Source organism: Poecile atricapillus, chromosome 6 (genome assembly GCF_030490865.1).
Source record: "Poecile atricapillus isolate bPoeAtr1 chromosome 6, bPoeAtr1.hap1, whole genome shotgun sequence".
Lineage (NCBI taxonomy): Eukaryota > Metazoa > Chordata > Aves > Passeriformes > Paridae > Poecile > Poecile atricapillus.
Genome location: NC_081254.1, coordinates 24,385,984 through 24,406,562, shown reverse-complemented (window position 1 = coordinate 24,406,562; position 20,579 = coordinate 24,385,984). Strand labels below are relative to the sequence as shown.

The 20,579-nt window shown below is 47.5% G+C and overlaps 1 protein-coding gene across 4 annotated transcripts in view; it reads right to left on the bottom strand.

The window, feature by feature from the left end:
• The window catches only part of HPSE2 (heparanase 2 (inactive)), a 105,961-nt gene that overhangs the window by 24,843 nt on the left and 60,539 nt on the right, over window positions 1-20,579 (bottom strand). For 3 of the 4 annotated variants that reach the window (XM_058841680.1, XM_058841681.1, XM_058841682.1), the window contains 2 exons: window positions 10,208-10,381; window positions 9,494-9,665 (listed from right to left, as the gene is read on the bottom strand). In XM_058841680.1, coding sequence (XP_058697663.1) covers window positions 9,494-9,665; window positions 10,208-10,381 — 346 coding nt within the window. The remainder of the gene's footprint in view (window positions 1-9,493; window positions 9,666-10,207; window positions 10,382-20,579) is intronic. The other variant, XM_058841684.1, reaches the window with a different exon arrangement.

The following is a 20,579-nucleotide window of genomic DNA, read 5'->3' as shown; positions in this document are numbered from 1 at the left end:
GCTGATGCATTTTGGAAGTGATAATGCATTTTGGAAGTGATACACATGACAGGAGACATTTTCCTGAGCTCATGAATATGCTGAGAAAGGAAATGATGCTGTATTTTCTTGGGCTGCTTTTGATGCACAAGGATCCCGGGAACACGGAAGCAGTGTCACAGCTGTCCCAACTCCACACTGGGGTGAGTGGTGCTGGGTCCAGCGACCCCAAGGAGAGCCCCATGGCTGAGGGTAGGGAGGGGGAAGGTTTGTGAGGAGAGACCATCAGACTGTTTGTCATGGCAGGGACGAGCAGCAGCTTTCCAGCACATGAGCCTCTAATCAGGTCTGAAACAAGAGCAGCAAGCTTCAGGCTAAATATAGCTTGGAAATGATCATTCTGACTTTAAATTAATGACCATGGTCAATTATAGACTGGGACAAAAGGGCAGCTGGACCCCGTGGAGCATAAGAGGATGCTGGCAAAGGCAGCAATAATAAATCCCTGCAGACAGAGAGGCAAGAGGTACAATTAGAAATGGAAAAACAATAACATGCTGTGAACTCCTGTAGCACTGATGCATCCCCGATTCTTCTGCCCAGCAGTGCTCAGAGCTCAGCTCCCAGGCTCTGTAAAAGATGCAAAAGCCTTTCTGAAATGCTTTTACATCTCTCTTGAGGGTCAGGCCTGGAAGACCAGTGGCAATTCGATGGTTGGGGACAGTTCCTCCCCAGCTGAGCAGGGGGAGAATGTCAGCTGGCCCAGCCCAAGTGCAGCCATAGGGAGAGGTGTGAACTCCCCACAACTCACACTGGTCACCTGGAAAAAAGAACATTTTGTGAATATTGCTGAGGAGGTGTTGCTGCTGTATAAAACTAAGTGTGCAGGAATATGCCAGAAGAATCAAAAACCCTAGCTCCCAGGTTTTAAATTCTCTGTAAAGGAGGTGCTGCGTAAAATGCAATGCACAAAATCTATAAGAGTGAACTAATGAACTCGAAACTGAAATTATGAACACAATCTGTATTGGATTTGAAGATCAATATGTTGCAATTGGATTTGAAGATTAGCCCAACTTGTTTTCTAACCTGAAATGCTTCACAATCTGTCTGGAAGTAAACCATCCTGGACTTTATTGAATCACCCCTTCAGGCTCAGCTTGGCACTCTCCCCTTACAGACCAAAACCATGAGCAGACCAGGCTTAAAGGAAGAAGCTCTCTGGTTTTCTTTGCCATTTCCACAGGGCCTATAGCCCCATTGAAGACACACCTAGAATTGTCTTTGAGCAGGGACTGAAAAGCAAAGCAAACCCTTATCATAACCTCTGGAGCAGCAGAAGCAGGACGTCCATGTACCCCATCTCCCACGTCTCTAGGAAGCTACTTGGTCTCTCGATGAAAAGTTCCTGTGAAACTGTTCTAGGGGACAGGCATCACTCAGGCAGCACAGTGCAGACCAGAAACAGGACAGAAAAGCCTTGGCTTGCTTAGTGCTCTATAATAGCAAGATAAATCAGTTCTAGTAATATTAAAATCTTATGGTGAAACATACATATCTTGCTCGAATTTTCTTTTCCATGCCTGTTTTTCCTTTTTTCTGTTTTCTTCCTTTTGTTGAGATTTTTGCAAGAGAAAGTTCCTGGTAATTCTTCAAGTCCTGCCTTTAGAGCTGGAGTTGTTCCTGGAGCCCCCCAGATGTCTTGGGCAATGGTCTCCACTCTCCAAAGGGAACCTAGAGCAGCCCAGCAGCCAGCTGTGGTACTGCAGGAGTAAGAGATGAAAGCCTAGGGGATGTGAAGATGCAGTAATGCACAGGTATCCAAATATCCTTGTTTTAGGAACAGGGATTTAACTAATCCCTGTATTCCTATAGCACCTCTGCTGCTCCACCCACAGATTTTGAGGCCAGTGAAGATCCATACAGTCAAAATGACCAGTGGTGGCACATTTTCATTTGGGATTTCCATGTGTGCAGCCCGGTACAGGCACAGGGAACCAGACACTTCTGGGAGAGCTCAGATCCCTGCACATGTGCTGCACAGATGGGCTGGGCTGGCACAGTAAATTTGCCATTTTCCTACACACCAGGGTCTCTCTGTGGGCACCAGTTTCACTAAGTCCCTCCCAGGAGCAGTGGGACAAGCTCAGCCCATGCTGTGCAATAGTATTCAGAAGGGTGGCAGCCCCAACAGCTGCCCATGTAATACCCCTGTCTGGATTTCCACATATCAGAAACCTGGGCACATGTTAAAATCATCAAGAAAACTCTTTGAAATCTTCTGTGGCAGCATTTCTAGGTGGGAAAGCAGACCACATCAGAGACACGTAGAGGAATAGGAATCTTGGGTAGGGAGTTTTTGATTTTGAGGATGAGACCATGTCACTGAGCTTGGTAAGGACATCTAAGTGACAGATGGTAGGTTTAGATTAGGTATTAGCAAGAAATTCTTCACTGTGAGGGTGATAAGGCACAGGAGCAGACTGACCAAAGAAGCTATGGATGCCCCATCCCTGAAGTGTTTAAGGCCAGGTTGGATGGGGTCGTGGGTAACCTGGTCTAGTGGAAGGTCTCACTGCCCATGGCAGGGGGCTGGAACTGGATAATCTCTAAATTCCCTTTCAATCCAACTCATCCCATTACTCTGTGATGTGTCCATTTTCTTAGCCTTGCAGCTGGCTCTGTGCCAGCATCCCATGACACCACTGCTACCTGTGGGGCCCTGCAATGAGCTAGGACTGAGAAAAATGTGATTCGGTGTTGCTCAGTGGCTCACACAGTTCACAGCTCTGTCCCAGAGATGGTAGTTTTAGCAAAAGGTGGGGCTCACTTCACAGGTCATGAATGGGCCATGGGGACAAGGAGCAGGAGGGCTGCAACACCTCAGGATGGTTCTGATACCCAAACTCTGTATTGTGACACCATGGGTCAAATCTGACCTCTTCCAGAGCATCTCCCATAGCCACATCCCCCAGGACCACAACTTTCACTTTAGTGTTGGCAGATGTCTGAAACACATCTCCTGTCCTGATTCAATACTTGTCAGTCATGGAGCACCTACTGCAACCTTAAGTAAATTGCTCCCATGGTTAATTAGCCTCCAAGTACATTATTTCTCATTTGAATGTGTCTGGATTCAGCTGCCAGCCTCTGGAACTTCCTTGGCTTATTCCTGATACATTAAAGAGACATTCACGTTTGGAAATCTCTTTCCCATGCAGGTAATAGCAGATTTTCATCCTTTAAATTATATATATATATAAAAAGAAAAATAGCAAAAAGCAATGCTGTAACAAAGGATGCAGCTGCACAAGGAGACAAATTGTTATTGCAGAGGCACCCAGGCGGTTTAACATCTAAATGACTCCTGAGTGCTGGACTTTACAAACATAGCTTATTTCATCTGCTACTCCCTGAAGAACTACAAAACAGAGCCCCTACCCCACACAAGCCCCAAATGTAGGAACAAGACTGGCCTGCCTGTGGTTGTGGTTGTGCCCTGGTGGATCCCTAGAGCAGGGTAGCAGATTTCTGGCCTTTGACACAACAGTGATGGGTAGAAAAAACTTGATCTTGTGTCTCAGTTGGCTGGTGAGGGTCACTAAGGCCCAGGCTTCACTTACTGACTTCTTCAGGTTCCAGCAGCACAACTGAATACCTGCAGCAGAAAGAGCTACTAGACCCCACTAATGCCACATGCTGAAAAGCCTTTATTCTGTAGTGGATATTAATGAATTTCTTTCTGGGGAGCAGAGTCTTTCTGGTGTGAACTAAGTATAAATCTGCTGATATTGTATTCTCCATCTGCTCAACATCACCTTTCTTCAACCAACCTGATCGTGGTAGGGCTGCACGAGCCTTCCAGCAAAGAGGGCTTTATGTCCTTGGGGGGAGCTCAAGGAGTTAGGAGATAGGTGACAATTACTTACACAATGCCCTTGCATACCATGTGAATAACCTTCCTCCTTCTTTACAAAGCTTCCTTCCAAACTGCTTTCTGCACCGTGGACAAACCACCCTGTTCACAGGCTCTTGTGCCTCAGTAACATTCCTTTTGAGCTGTCTCTCTTCTGAGCTGAAGAGGCATGGCCTGTTTAATCTCTTCTCATACGAAGAAATCACACGCTATGCACATCCTCAGCTCCTCTCTGTAACATCCTGGTTCTATTTCATCTTTTCTGAGGTGAAATGACTAAGACTGTAGATAGTAATCAGAATCAAGGTACAGTGTGTACTTACATAGTGCCATAATCTCATCTATGTCTTTTCTTATCCATTTTTTTCTTCCTATATAGGTGACAATGATGCTGGCATTCCAGAAATCAAATTAAATTTCAGAAGCAACAACTATATTAACTCTTTCCTTCTACAAGAGCAGTAGCTAAATCTTTTGCTTATATCTCAGCTCCTTGATCCTGCTGTATAACCAACTGCAAAATGAGTCATCACATCCTTCACACCTCATTTCAACGTATTTATGAATTGAGTCACTCATAAGTTCAATGCTACCAGAGCTTGAGTTCATGCTGCAGTGACCTCCTCCTCCCTTTGTATCATTAATTTAAAGTTCTTTGTCTTGTGGCTTAAATCTTTGCACAAAATTCTTACTCTGGATCTGTTGAGTGTCCTGGTACAGTTTGTGCCACTGGCCTTGTGGTAGCTTGTGTAACACAATATAACAAGGATATACTTTTTTTAAAAAAGAAAGTCAAACAGCTGAAACAGCTTCTAAAAATGCAGTGTTTACAAGTCCCTTGTGTCAAATATGGCAGGAGTCCTTCTCAGCAAGAGGACGGGAAAAATGCCTACATTCATTCCTAAAATTCGTCCAGAGTCCTTCCCTTTGCCAGGTACCACCTACTCCAGTTACTTATTTCTCCTTCTTACTTGAATTTAAACAAACAGGCTCTGTCTATACACTGTCTTTGGCTGCTATTTGGATAAAAACTAATGCCTGAACTGACTGAGGCATGCTGACCCACGCAGACAGGCACAGCCCTCCTCATCCTCATGATGGCAGAGACATAAGGCAAGGGCAGTTAACATCAAAACACTACCAAAGCCTCTCCCATTTTTAGCACTTTGATTTTGCTTTGGTGGAAACCTGGTGTTCAACTTGTGCCATTTCATGAGCTATAAGCTACCAATTCTCTCTACCAGATAAGTGTTAGAAACCTTGGCTTGGGGTTGATCTGTGGGTGAAAGGAGTAGGGCTGAGGACTGAGTCAGGTATTAACCTGACCCCTACTTGGCTGCCCACAAATAACTAAGACATGCCCCCTCCCAGTCCTGGCATATCCACAGCTGGCGGGGAGGAAGGGCTTCACCACCACTGACAAAAGTGCTTCTTGAGCTTTATGGGCTCCTTTCAGACCACTGTGAAGTGACATCACCAAAAGGAGACACAGAAAACCGGATGGTTAAGTCTCCACAGGCTTTACAAATCAAGAGCAGGAGGCAGTAAAATCATGAAGGATGATAAATTTTTGTGCAAGGGGAAGACTGACAATTTGGAACCTTGTCACCTACTTTGCCACCTGGCTTCAGGTGCTGTGGCTCTGTGACCAGAGGGTGGATGTACAGTGGTGACTGCAGTAGCAAAAAGGGGCCAAGGAGGCTGGAAAGAAGGCAGAGAGAAAGCCAAGGAGCCACAAGATCTGGTGACTGAGATCTGTGGGATGAGGAAAAGGGAAAGAGTGTAGCTCCAGACAAGAAAGATTTTCACTTTTCTGGTGACTCAGCAGTCTCAGGACCTAAACTGGCCACAGAGCATCAACAGCCAGTCTAGCATGAGCAAAAGTGCCTGCCAGCCCTTACCCTGCTGGCATTGCTGCAGCTCCTCTCATGGTGAGGTAACACACTAAGCTTGTGAGTTACCAGTGGCAAAAACTGGGCTATGCCAGCTGAGGAACAATGGGTCATGAGAGCCCAGAGGCAAATCCACCCAGACACACCAGCCTACCAAGTTTTGTACCACGTGTTCAGAGCTTTAGCACTCTTTAGCATCTCTCCTCCCTGATAGCTTTTCCTCATGTTTGTTCTCTTCCAGCACCAAATGGGCTATCCAGCCATGCATTAACCTTTGTCTTTGATTCCTGATCTGCTGTTAAAATCTATGTTAATTCCTTAGAATCCCATAATTTTTTTCCCAAGCAAATTCTGAGCAGTTCTGGGATTCCTGTACCCGCAGACACAGTAGGTAGCTAACATGGTCTGCTCTGCAACAGCTCAGGCTGCATGAATGGTCTAATTAACACCTCATCAAACTCAGCTGTTGGTTGTGTCTGGAGAAATTCCCCCTTGCACCTGTGCATCCACAAGACACCATTTCTAGCCTCCTGCATAGCAGGTCCAGCCACTGCAGCAGCTCTCCGCTGCAGAGCCCGTGCTTATACCACCAGCAGCTGCACAGCTCCCGGCCCTGCCAGCCCAGGGTGACACCGATGGCTGTGGCTGCTCTGAGCCACTGCTCCGTGCAGGGTGCTGGAGGAGCTCAGGGCCAATAACTCAGCACTGGAGGGTGTGTAAAGCTCAAGCTTCTGTGCTTCAGACTCTCCTCCCCTCAGTACATCCCATGTCCAACACTGCATAGTGCACAGCTGTCACCCAGCACAGCTTGGTGTCATCTGCCTAAGGACAGCCTCTGGACACACTGCACAACATCCTATATGCTGCAAACTCTCGGGTGCCCAAACTTCCCGTTATTGTAGCAAACCCCAGAGAAAGGGGCACGTCAGGAGGGATTCAGTCCCATCCTGTCCTGGAGGACAGGCATAAGGATTTAATCAGAAGAGCCTTGGAGGTGTTCAGCAGATACAAATACCCAATTCATGTTGACACTGACATTATTTCAGGACAAAATTTAAGCACAAAGAATAAGTTTAGTTTGGTTGCTTAAGGTAACAGCTAAAAATAGACTAAGATGTTTGGAAAACAGAGCATGGAACAGGAAAATGTTACTCTAGTTAATACTTCACAGTGACTCTTTTCTCTCAGTGTTTTGGGACCTCAGGTATCCCCAAAGGCTTTCCCTGGAGAACATCTAATGCCAGTTTCTACTGCTGGAGAACACTCCCTGGGCCTCTCTGAGGTCTCCTGTCCCATTTCAGCTAATTTCCATTACTTCCTCTACCAAAACTCACTCACTTTGTGTAACACGGCGCTGCCTGCCTGGCAGATGAATCCACCCATCTTTGCATCGGGGTGTCATCTCACCCCTCCAGCCTTAGTTAACTCTTGATGCAAAATCTACCACTTCACATATCTCCTCCTACATGATTGACTTATGCTGTTCATCACATTATTTTTTAAATAAGAGAAAAACTGCAAATTTCACATCATCAGGACTGTGAGCTGCACACACTTCACTCGAGAGCCTTCAACCTACCGTGAGCACTATGTAGACCAATCATGGTGATGTACAAAGGCAGATGGCAGATTTGCCTTTGAGAGAACCTTCCTAAATTCCCTCTCCTCTCTTCTGCTTGCTGATTGTGTGTGGCTTGTTCAGGACCCTGAGAGGCATGTCCTGGCTGTGACAGCATCAGGCACATGCTGAGCCACATCCTGTGGACCAGTTCTGGATGCTGCTGCAGAAGACAGAGCTCTCAGTAGCGCTAACCCACATATTGAAGAGACCTTGGGGAGCTACGTGGAAAAAAGCTCAGGCTGTCAAAGAGCTTAGGCACTGGGGTTTATTTGTTTATCCTTTTGTAACTCCATGTCCAAATACCGCAAATGAGCATTTAGCCCTTTGTCTTTGTGTAATCAGACTTGTCCCTCCTCTTTACGCCCTGCCTGGTAATAATGGGGTCTTTATGTGGAAAGACCAGCAGCTCTTTTCCCGCAGGACCCTGCAGGCTGTAAGGCCATGCAGGCACGTGCCGCTTGCTGTGAGCTGCAGACACCAGGATTTGGAGTGCAGGACACAACGTTTCTCCATGGGAGAGACAAAACTCTTTGAGCACCCATGGAACAGAGTCCTCCTGGAAGGCAGGGATGGCAGCAGAGAAAAGAAGATATATCTTGGAGAGCAGGCATGCTAATCAGAGCTTTTCCACACCAGCTGGGGGGTCTGTGAAGAGCCTCGACTATGCCATCAGCAGAGCTGCAGCTCTTACATACCTTCCCCTTCATTTGAGATGGGGTGTCTGCCATTATCTCCACCAGACTGCACACGGCAGCCTTGCTCCCAGGGTTGCTGTCAGTCAAAGCACAGCCCAGCAACATTTAGCTGCTGGACCACCCTGGCCGTGCGACTTGGCTCTTCCGACCCCTCTTCCCTGGGACCCGGCTGAGGCGCACGAAGGGCAAACGCAGCAGTAGGACTTCCCTTTCTCTAATAGCTTCTTGGCTCTTATCCCCACTGTTTTCCTTACTCAGCCTGCTCCTCCCGGCGCTAATAGATTTCCTGCTGATCAAGGCTACTACAACATTTTGTAACTCCCCCTGCGCCGCTCCCACGCGCGGTACCAAACGCGGGCTCTGTCAGGAGATGCTCTCACGTGGCACTGGCGGCAGCCATGGTGTGGGTGCAGGGGCTGCTCCCCCACTTTGGTCAGTGGGAGGGATGCTGGCGTCGCAGCTGGTTCAACCAGCTTTATGGTCTCTTTGTGCTGCTGCAGCAGAGCTGAGAATCTGGCCCCGGCTCCCTCCCCGCCTGCTGGGGACTGCATCAGTGTGCTGTTTATTGTTTCTGCCAGATCATTCCTGCAGATGTTAATGAATGCTAGACCCAGCTTTGCTCCCAGCAGAGTCCCTTCCACACCTCCCCCTGCCCAGCCTTCTGCACTGGAGTTTCTGTTTACAGTCCTGCAGGGAATTTCCCTTCTGCTGCATGGTCTTCGAGCCACACAGACCCAACTCCTGCTGCCAGCAGGCTCCCACACTTCCCTGATTCCTGTAGCTGTCCAATGTCACCTCCAGGTGTCTGCATCCCTCTCTGTCACCATTCTTTCTCCACCTCTGGCCTTCCCAAACTAGAGACATGCCAATCCCCCTAGGAGGGAGAAGAGAGCTTGGCCAGTGAAGAAAGTTGCTACAGGTTCTTCCTCTGCACAGATGGAGAAAGCGCAGTGAGAAGAAATCACCAAATGGGAAGAGCAAGGCAATTTGTCCAGGAGGACTCAGAGATTATAGCGTGCACATTGGTAAGTGGTGCCAGGACCCACATCCTGACCCTGCAGCCCTTGGGCTTGCAGCAGCCTGCATCCACACCACTGCATTTTCCTACCATCCCAGCAAGGTGGACACCTCAGCCTGCCTGTAATTGGGAAATGCTAGAAATGCTTGGGAGAGTGTTAATCATTCCATTCCAAAATCACACCAGGGACCTCTGCAGAACTTTAGTAGCACAGATGACCATGTCCCAAAGCCTCTGGTACTGTGGTGGCTCAACCACACTCTCTGGATGCTGTTGGACATTGGGAAGCCAAGGAGCAAGCCTTCCTGCTGCAAAGGACACTGGTCTCAGGAGGGGTTTCTGAGCTCTTTTAATCAATTTAACACCACTCACCCTTCCAGGAAAGCAATGACATTCTTTCTGGGCCTTCCAATGTTTGGCCCATAGAGGTGTGCCCTGGAATAAGTGCGGATAAGTTGCAGCAGGCTTCTCAGCTGAGTGTAGTCCTTTCCCAGCTGGCTGCCGTTCACCGAGCGGCCGATCAGTGTCCGATAGTTATTGGGCTCTGAGAAGATAAAAATAAACAAGCAAAACTTGTCAGCTCTGCTTCCTCCTCTCCTCTTCCAAAGAGACACACAGATCACCCTGTCACACAGCTTTAGCTTTGCAGAGGACACAGGCAGCTCTGCAGAGCAGTGGAAGGAGACTTTGAGGAGTGGATGACAGCCACTGCCTGCTCTCCTGTGCCCCTTTTGCTGTGTGCTGGGTGAAGGAGCAGTACCTTGGTGTCGTGCTCCTGTCCCCATAGGGTTGCTCTTCCCCTGGCACTGTGGCCACCATACAAGTCCCTACAGTAGCTGGCCTAGCCCCTCAGGACCAGCTGGGCCCAGCAGCCAGGGCAGAAACACTTCATGTGCTTTATACCAACTGAGAGAAATGTCCAACCAAGAGACTCACTCACCAAGTCTTAGGGGTAATGCTGCCTTACATCAGGGGCCTTTAAATCCCTCTGAAAATACACTGTCAAAGCATCCTGGAAACTGCAAGTATCCTCTTCCAAAACTGAGTATCTTCCTGCTACAATGGCTCTCCTGTTCCCACACTCACCATTGCCCAACTCCCAGGAGATGTTGTACTTCTTGCTGGCACTGTACTTCAGCAGGCTGAGGGCATTGGAGCTGTTCCAGGAGTTGTTGGGATTTCGGCGCAAAGCATTCAGTGCAAAGATCAGGTGAAGGCCAGAGCAGTCAGCAAAGTTATAGAGTTTGTCTAGAGACCTGGCTGGGAAGAAACAAAAAACAGTTTGTAATTCAAAGGAAAGCGAGTTCCAGGGGGGTTCAAATGATCCTGCTGTCCATCATACCTTGCCTTCTATGTAGGATGAGCCAGGGTCAAATGCCATCCCCACGACATCTGTAACCGCAGAAAGGCACCTGACCTTTGAAACCCCGATAGGATTCCAGGTGTGGGTTCATCTCCTTCCAGCATGAAACTTGGATGCTCTCCACCTCTGTGTCAGAGCTGGGGCCATGTTACCAGAAACAAGTGACTTTATAACATCGCTTTTCATCTGCTCTTGGCAGGGAAAGTCTGACCTTTCCTGTGCTTATTCTGCCTTGCATCTCTTTCAGAGCAGATCCCTGCAGTGTCTGGGGAGCGGACAAGGAAGTCACCACCCTGGAGCTGCCACCTCTCCTGCACCCCACAACAGCCTGGTCTTTGCTCTGCAGCCCCAGTGCAGTAACCCAATCCTAGCAATTACCAGGTACAGGCCCCCTGCATTGTGCACCTGGCTGACATCTGTCCTGCACACACAGAGTGGAGCTTTGTGTCAGTCCCCTGAGCCTCGGGAGAGAGGGGCTCCCTGCCTAGTGACAGCCCGGCCAAACCCTGCTGCCAGCAGGCCCTCCTAGGGTGCTGGGGGCTTTGTAGGATCTGTGTCCTGTCTGCTGGCCCCAAATCTGCCTGGATGGCATCTCCCTGTACTTTGGCCTCGATGAGCAGTGGTGTCCCGCAGCAACAGGAGAAACCAAAGAGCTGACCCACTATTTAGGGGTGTGTGACATTAGCACAAGGCAGAGAGACAAAACACTTAATGCCCTTTTTTTCTGAAGACTTCCCTAAAAACTCAACAGCAATCAAATTGCTGATGAAGCTAATGCCAGTGTTAGCAGGATACAAACGCACGTGACAGCAAGAGGAGATTTGGTTAGGGAGCAATTAGATAACTGTGGTGTTTTCAATCATCCCTGCCTGTTGAATTGCATCCCAGGACACTCAGCAAGCTTCCTGAAGCAGCATTGGAGATACAACCACTTAACTGTGAGGAGCCACTGGGGATAGGGAGGTTCTAGGGGGCCAGGGAGGGCAGACCATAGGCTCCACTTTCAGAAGAGGGGAAGGAGACACTTGGGAATTACAGAGTAGGCAGACTGGCTTCAGGTCCCAGAAAAACACTTGGACAAATAATCAAGTTGCTTGTCAGCACTTACAAAATATAAGGAGATGATCAACAGCCACAGGAAAGTGCCAAGAACAAATCACACTGAAGCAATCTACTGACAGGAGAGCAGAGCTTGCGGGCAGCCCTTTAGGTCTTATACCTTGATGGGGTCTGAGGCTTTGTACTCAAAGGATTACACACGATATTCTCTCCAGAAATTGAGGTAACCCTTATCTAGACTGAACTGCAGTGAGAAATATGCACACCTAGGTCAGCTCCCAGTAATTTGTTCTTACAGTGAAGGGTCTAGGCAGCCTGCTCTGGGTTTATTTGCACATTACCAAAAAAAGTGGGGAAAAAAGGAGCAGAGGATACATCAGACTTGCCATGGCACCAGGGTGATTGCATGCACCACCTTTGCCAAGGGAGATGAAGGGGATGTAGGGAAGGCCACCACACACTAAGGGAATTGCTCTAAGCCCAGCAGTGATGCTCCAGGATTTCCTGTAGCCATGCTGCCCACCTGAGGTACAAGTGAAACACTGATAAGAGGGAGCTGCTCACTCCTGGTGGGATAAGCTGTTCTCTATATATCTGCATTTATTCGGTTGCCTTTCCTGGTCACTGAAAGCTTCAGTGAATACAGAGCCAGCTCAGAGGTCTGAGAAGAATAAATTTATTTTAGAAGTAAAGTTTTAAGGAGGGTCTGGGAAATAAGCTAACTGAACAGCTAACATTTAATGCAGCACAGCAAAGTTATGAAAAGAAGAATGCAAAACTGTGGAAGAGAAATACTTAATCCCTTTCACAACCTTTTTCAAAATGCTACTGGTTGTTTGAGTGAAAAGTAACTGAATTAGATTAATCTAATGTATTCATCCCAGTGGTTCAGCCACATTAGCTGTTTTTCTGGATGTTTAGTGAATTAGAGACAGATACAGTTACTTATTACTGATTTACTTCAGACCCACAGGCAAAAAGCTGCACTTGAAATGAGACTCCTATAAAGAGGAGAAGATAGACACCCAAATGGCAAATCAGAATAGCAAAAAAGGTGTTACCTGCAGTTCCCCTGCTAGAAATGAAACCTTTTCACTGGCACAAAACAACGGTACTACAAAAGAGGATTTGGTTCATGTTTAGGAGCCACTGCAGAAGACTGGGAATTGATTTTCCATGCATCCATGAGAGGAAACAAGACGTCTGTTTATCCCAACACAGGGCCTGCCACTGTGAAATTATATTTTCCCCATGACACTTATTTTGTTTCCATGTGCCTGGATGCAGAGATGCCACATGTATTTCATGTTCTGCCACGACTTTCCAAGCTGGAAACCTCAGCAATCAGGGGAGTGAGCTAGGAGAAACACACAGATGTCTGGGGTTAGGTCCTGCACGTTTCCAGTGGTCTCTGAGGACAGAAGGCCCTATAGCCTACACTGAAGCTACAAAGAGCAGAAAAGTACTAATAAACCTATCTCTGCATCACACCAGATTGTTAAAACAGCCTCTCTTGATATCAAGACTAGCAGGTACTGAATCCACTTTCTGCCTTCATTCTTGGCAACTGTCTTGGGAGAGTCCAAACTTGGAAGCACCATTCAGTGACCCTGGCAGGGTTTTGGTGATCCGTTTAACCATTAGTGATTAAAGGGCATGTCTCTCACCTCTGAGATGATTGCCTGAAAAACTGGACACCTTCACTGCAGACAGCTGCAGTTAGATGACAAGAACACCATCATGCAGTGTGTGACAGCAGTGTGCCTAAGCGGCCAAGGAGGCCAATGGCATCCTGGCTTGTGTCAGCAACAGTGTGGCCAGCAGGAGCAGGGCAGTGATTGTCCCCCTGTGCTCAGCACTGGTGATGCTGCACCTTGAGTGCTGTGTTCAGTTTTGGGCCCCTCACTATGAGAAAGATGTGGTGCTGGAGCATGTCCAGAGAGGGACAAAAAAGCTGGGGAAGGGTCTGGAGCACAAGTCTTGTGAGGAGCAGATGAAGGAGATGGGGGTATCCAGCCTGAAGAAAAGGAGGCTCAGGGGAGACCTTATCACTCTTTCCCAACTACCTGAGAGGAGGTTGTGAGGTGGGGGTTGGCCTCTTCTCCCAAGCAATAAGGGATAGGAGAAGAGAAAAGAGCCTTAAGTTGTGTCAGGGAACATTTAGATTGGATACAAGAAAAAATTCTTCACCAAAAGCATTATCAAGCATTGGAACAGCCTGTCCAGGGAAGTGGTCTAATCACTACCCCTGGAGATATTTAAAAGATGTGTAGGTACAACAGGGACATAGTTAAGTGATGGAGTTGGCAGTATTAGGATAATGGTTGGTCTGAATGATCTTAGAGGCCTTTTTCAAACCAAATGATTCTGTGGATGGCTAAAGCACAAAAAGAAGCCTATTTAGAAGACTTTGAGTGATGTCCAGTCCTCCATATGTACAAATAAGGCCATAAGAAAATGCTATAAATATTTTACTGCCATGACTAGGGATGGCAACATTACTTTTGAGTAATGAGAACAGGAAGAATCTCAGTATTATTAACAGCTGGCTAAAACTCACTTTGAATTCTGGATAATTGCACTGTTTTTTCTTCATCAAACAAAGAAAATCATACAGGAATTTAACCTTTCCCCAGCTAACAGATCATTAGGCAAGGCTTTCACAAAGCACTTCAATAGAAAAAGCCATTGTCGTACCAGAATGAATCTTAATAGAGCAGAACTAGATTTATAAGATGTTCTCCCTGCTCCTTCTCCCCCTCTGCCCAGTGCAGAGATGCACATGCTCAGCACTCATATGCCACTTGAGCTCAGCAAGAAGGAATAACGAAAAAAAAATTAAAAAAAGAAGTTTAAGGATGCTGAGAATCAGCTTCTTCCATTTATAAAGCTCATGTCATTGGAATGAGGCTGCCTGAGGCAGCAAAGCCCCGTGCTCTATCCCCTCACACCCAGCAGCAGTGCTGGTGTGGGGGTCTTGCTTGGGTGGGTGCCTTGGTGGGTCTGGGACAAGCAGCAACCAGTATTCAGAGACAGAGGCACAAAAATTAAATCAGAAGATATTTGTGATTTCTCAAACTTTTAAATCATTGGTTGCAGAGGCTTGAACTCATCTAGGGAGTGAATACAGCCCAACAGTGCATGGCTGGGTGGCCACCAGTGAAGATCTGCCCACAGTCCTGCCCTCAGATGAAGCTCTGCACAGAAATTAAAGCTTTTAGCTTCCTGTATTGATCTCATACCCTGCACTGAGAGAGATAAACAATTTCAAAATGCAGAAGGTGTCTGTGAAACCACAAATGATGGTGGGGTTCAAGGGACAAGTACATCCTTAGGGATCCTTTCCCATTATTCTTCTTTTTATACAAGGCTAAATTTTAATGTTCTCTGAAAGATGGATGGTACTTAACTCTGTAGCATGCCAACACAAAATCTGAGGCACATTAAAATATCTCTGGCAGTTGAAAATAATTGGAAAGATTTTCTAGTTGTAGTTACTGAATTAATCATTGTACTAGAGACTTTATAAAGAGCACAGTATTGACTGCTGTTTGGTAAGAGGGACAGTTCAAGAATCTCTGGGTTTGAAAGTCTTCCACATTTTTTATTCTGCTTCAGGAATTTTGCTTTGGCAGAATGCAGCATGAAGAGTGGAAATTCATGTGTACACTGAGATGGAAGCTGGGATCAGTCAGTGGGCTGGGGGTGGCAGGACATGGCATGGTGTGCCAGGGGCTTTTGTAACTCTGGGAAGGCAAGCAGAAGGATGGGAAAGAAGAGCCTGTTCCCCCTCTGTCCCCACCATTCACCACATCTATCTCTTGCGTGTACAGAGTATGCAAGCACCAAGGAGGGTGAGACGAGAGCTGAGCATGGTGGGGGGAGGACACAGCACGATTCCCAAATCCACAGGTTAGCTGAGAGACCAACGCAATGAACAGCAGATGAACCCCTCAGTGGATAAAGCAAAGAAATGTAGCTCTAGAAATAACAATTTCAACTAATGACAGATATTGCTCAACTCTGCGTTCTCCATAAATTCTGAGCAAGTCTGGAGCGTCCCTGCACACAGCTTCTGGTGCCAGCACTGAAGCCAGCAGCATCCCCTGCCCCTTGAGCACCCCAGAGGAGATAGCAGAGCAATGGGATTGGGAAAGACCTGGCAAAGAGAAGCCCAAAGAGAAGTTTACAGGGAGGGGGCAGAAAGGGCAGTACAGGCTGTTCAGGCTAGAGATGAGTAAGATGGCTGGTCAGAGCAATGAATGGAAAAAGAAAGATATTCCCACTTACAGAAGAACAAGTGGGTACATGGAAAATTTATTTACAAACAAATTTGCACCATGGTCAGCTGAATCCCATTTGCTCTGTCTCTCTTGCATTGAAAATCCTCATAAAACCACTTGTGTGTGGCAAGAACTTGGTGTTTTCTTAGCAAATAAATATGAATCAGAAGATACGCAACAGACAATTAGAGTAACTCCAGACCCATGGGACAAGTCTGCAACACTGGGTTGAAATCTTCCAGTGGATTGCATTCCCAGTCACAACAGGGGGTGACCAGAGCCCCCCCATCCACAATCTGCACAGTTAGAGCACCAAAGATCAGCCTTCACCATCACTGCAAATTCAGAGGCAAAGCAACATCCCACACTGTCCGTATGCACTATAACATCCAGCTTGACCCACCGGATCATGGGAAGATTTTCCTATCATAGCTGCATGCTAAGCCACTCCTTCAAAGTTGTTGCTTAATAAGAATTTTAGTGATTTCAAGGCTACCAAGAAACCCACACAGTTGCTGGAAAGTGCATTCTAATGATGGCCATCCCAGCTGGGAAGCTGTTTGGTTTTAATTCGGTTTTCTGAAGCATTTTGCCATGCAGTAAAACCACACTGTATAAAGATGCTGAAGAATTCCTGGGCAAAATTGCTGTCTGGAGGGAAAAATTTGCTTGCCTCAGATACACGTCACCTGAAATGATCTCTCTACCTAGTCAGGCTCCTAATGCCCTCCAAAGAGGACTGAGGTTTTCAGAACTGTCCCTTGCTCTCCTTTACCTGTCAGGATCTCCTATTGCTCCAAGGCAAGGCGCAACGTTGGAGGTCTGTTCTGAGTGACAAGAAGTGCTTTGGCAGAGCCTAATGGTGCTACAGAAAAGGGATCCAGTTTAATCCCATCTGAAGAATACCTGAAAGTTGGAGGAACTGGCTTTAATACTGCCAGCCAGCAAAGAAATGCTGCGCACTGTGCATTAATGAGAACCCGGATTTTATATCCAGCTGGAGGACAGATGGGGGATCTGGGGCTATTCCCTTCAGAGTATCAAGGGGGCCTTTTTCCAAGGGAATTGTCATCATCCCTGGTCTTTAAGCAGTTGAACATCGACCTTCGATATTCATTCAAGTCTTTAACTAGATTTTTCATTTCACTGCCAGTGCAGAGGTGATTATGCTGACCACGTGAGCAAGGTTTAGTCCTTAACACCACCACACAGAAATAGCAGTCTGGGGGCTTGGTGTCAATCTCTTGCCAATAAGGAGCTTGGCTGGCAGCCATGGATTGTGGGCTGAGTTCCCAGCTGGCATATAACTTGGAAGACAACCACGAGGTCTGGGTTCAATATCCAATTGCTAAGGAGTCTGGCTGACAGCCTCATTTTGTGGAATGAATCCCAAATTAATATAATTCTTTTGATACCAGACAAGGGGCATGGCCTGTTTCCAAATGCTCTGAGGGCTCAGATAAAAGCCATAGGCATTGGGCTCAGTGTGTAAATGGTATCAAGGTTGGATAACAGTCAGGATTGGGCTTAATCCTCAGATGGTGAGAAAAAGGAATGAGCCCTGAGCTCTGTCTTCATGCAAAAAAAGAGAGCTCAAATGAGCAGAATAGCTCTGTTTTCAATCCTTGCGTGGTAAAGAGCTCACAGGACAGTAATGGTTTCTAGGAACAAGTGTAAATTGACATGGAGCTTCAGAAGAGATGTGGGATCTGGGTTCAATCTCCAAGTGCTGTAAAGCTCAGATAATGGCCAGAGGGGCAATTTCCAAACCCTCTGTTCCAGTCTAGTGTCTGGGAAGAAACCAGGATCATATTACAGCTAAGAAAGCTGTTTTCTCCTGCTGCATAACTTAAGGTATTTTCCTTTTTGGATTGGGATGAATCCAGCATCTACTAAAGCTTCAGAGGGAAATGGAGGTGAGCAGGGAGAGTGCTATATGTTTGAGTGGAGCAGAAGAACAGAGCAAGGGAAAATAAGACTGTGAGCACCACCTGCTCTTCCACGTCTTCTTGGCCACCCCAGATCACTGGATCTGAGCCATGGAAATTGCTCCAGGGAAAACCTGGGTACAGTTCCTCAGCAACCTCAGTGCTCAGCAGTGCCTGCACTTCTGGGTGCCCTTGGGGCCTCTGTGGGAGGCAGCTTGTCCTGTCAAGAGAAGGTGACAGCCTGCATGGCAATTCCATCTCACTGACACCGGTGGGAAACAGCGTGTGCAGCAGCGAGTCATCAGCAGCTTGCTTGAGTCATTCCATTTTGGATAAAGCAATGCAAATAAAATGAGCAGAAAGTATTCAAATATTATCTTGTCCAGGCATTTAAAGCTGGTCTTTTACACAGGAGAAGGAGCAGAGGATGAGGTTTTATCAAAAGCTATATACTGATCCTGTGAAAAGCTTCAAATTTGATAGAGCTATCTTCCTGCTCTTGAGGAAATTTTAAAAATCAAATTCCAGCCTCTGTGACTCTCAGCTTGAGCTACAAAGTCCAAATAGGATGGACCACATCAGACAGGGCCTGATCTGTGAATGCTGCTACAACAGGCTGTGGATTGGGAACCTGACCTGCAGTTAGCCAGACTCCTGATCAGCAACAGCAGGCTTGGGGTAAAACCCCCCAAAACCCCTTCTCGGTGTGGGAACTGTCCATTTCTAATGACCAGGAGTGCTGGAGAAGCTCTGTTGGCACCATCCCCTGCACAGGTGCTGGACACAGCCCAGTGTTTTGCTCTTTACCCTGTGCAAAGCTGTGACTCTGGGGATGGGTTGCCCCAGCACTACAGAGCTGCCTTCCTCCAGGCTTTACCTATGCACGTGGAGGGAGCAAACCTGCCTGGGAACACGGCTGCAGACATAACCCAGCTCCACTGCCAGACCTTTGCTGACAGAATGACTGTTTTATATGGCTGTAAGAACAGCTATAAGCGCAGCTGTCTGAAAAGCAACAAAATCTATGATGTGTGTTTCTAAACCCAATGACAGCTGGCAGTGCTGCGTTGCAGCTCATTTCTTCTTTTACACGGTTTAGTTAAAACACTTTTCTGGAATCACTGTGATTTATCAACAAACAGCAGTTTCTGGAACAATTTAAAAGCATTCCCAAATAGGTAAGAAGTGGTCAGCTCCTCAAGCACTCAGCAAGCTCCCAAATGGCAGGCAGCTAGAGATGGACAGGGACGGCTGATGGGAGGACCAAGAGCCCTCCCTGGCCACCTCACAGGGAGGACAGGGCTGGGAATCCCATTGGGATGGGGAGGGTTGAGGCAGGGGTGCCTGGGCAGCTGCAGAGCATTACCCACAGATGGGAGAATGATGATTTATAGAGCTTAAAGCCGGCTTCAGGTGCAAATATGAGCCATTTCTGTGCTGCCAGAAGTGACTTGCTCCTTGCACAGGGCTGCTCCCTAGCCACATGGAGGGGACCTCCTGTGACTGAGCCTGACCTCTCAGGCACAGGAAACCCAGTGCAGCACAAACCCACAGAAGTACATACAAGGCAATGCCATAGCTCTCTGTTCAGCTGGATGCTGAAACACAAGGCAGAGAGAGAAGGTGAGTACTGTACCGTACTTGTCCCCACACTCACTTCCTCCTGCCAGCTGTAGGGTAGATCACAACAGCCATGACAGGAACCCACAGAACCCCGTGCATCACTTGCTGCTCGGGCAAAATGCATCCACGCTGCTCTTTCAAGCTGCCACAGTTGCAAGGCATAGGTTTTCTTTAGAAATACTTTTTTAGCAGCACCCAAAGCACGAACACTGCAGCAAGAGGGTAGATGTTTCCAGCACCTCCCCGCAAAAAGCAAGCTGGGCGGCACAGGCTGCGCAACACCTTGTGCAGATATTGCATGGCTAAACAGGAATGAAAGATGCACAGGTAAAAAGCATGGTTTTAACGTGCTCATTTAATCTCGGCAAAATGCTTAGCCCAGGTAGGCTGTGCATCCAGCTCACCAATCTCCTTCAGCCCAGCCAGCAGCTCCCATACTTCATTTTTGCTGCCTAAACTGTTGTCACGTGGCAGACACATGGCTGGATTCAGAAGAGCCTCACGCAGGGATGCAAGCCAGATCCACCCCACAGCATCCCTGGAGCCACAGAAGGAGCAGAGCCGTGTACCAGGTCCTTTGCCTCCCACCCCCCAGATCTCTGGCTGCTCCAGAGCAGAGTGACATTGATCAGTCATGCAAGGAGGCTGAACTACCACATCAGGAACAAATTCAAACTGAGGACTTTAGTGTTGCCAAACCCCAGCATTCAAAAATCATGAGTCAAACTCACAAAAATCATGGGACCGGCTCAAGAAACCTGGTTTTAAGATAATTTTCGTTGCCTGTTGTTTTCAAAAGTTTGGGGTGCCTTTATAAGATGTTTTTGAGCTCTTCTACTACCAGGAGAGTTGAAATCTGGCTTGTTTTTATTATTCCTTTTAGGCAGCCGATGTGCAGCAAAACAAGCAGTTTACAAGTTGTTTGACTGCCTTTCCCATGGGCGGGGAGCGCAGCTGGTGGCCAGGGATGGCAGGGGCACGCCTGAAATCCCTCAGCGCCGGGTGCTGCAGCAGAAACGCTGCTAAACAGGGATCTGGCCATCTCCTCTTACAATCCCTTGCCTTCGGGAAGCAAACCCAGAATCCAGAGAAGTCAGGTGCTTCATTTTGTGGGTGTGAGTCAATGTTTCCTATCGTGCAAGCAGCCGTAGGAATGGTGTGCTGCTGAACCCGCCTGTCCCGGTGCTGGCACATCCTCTCCT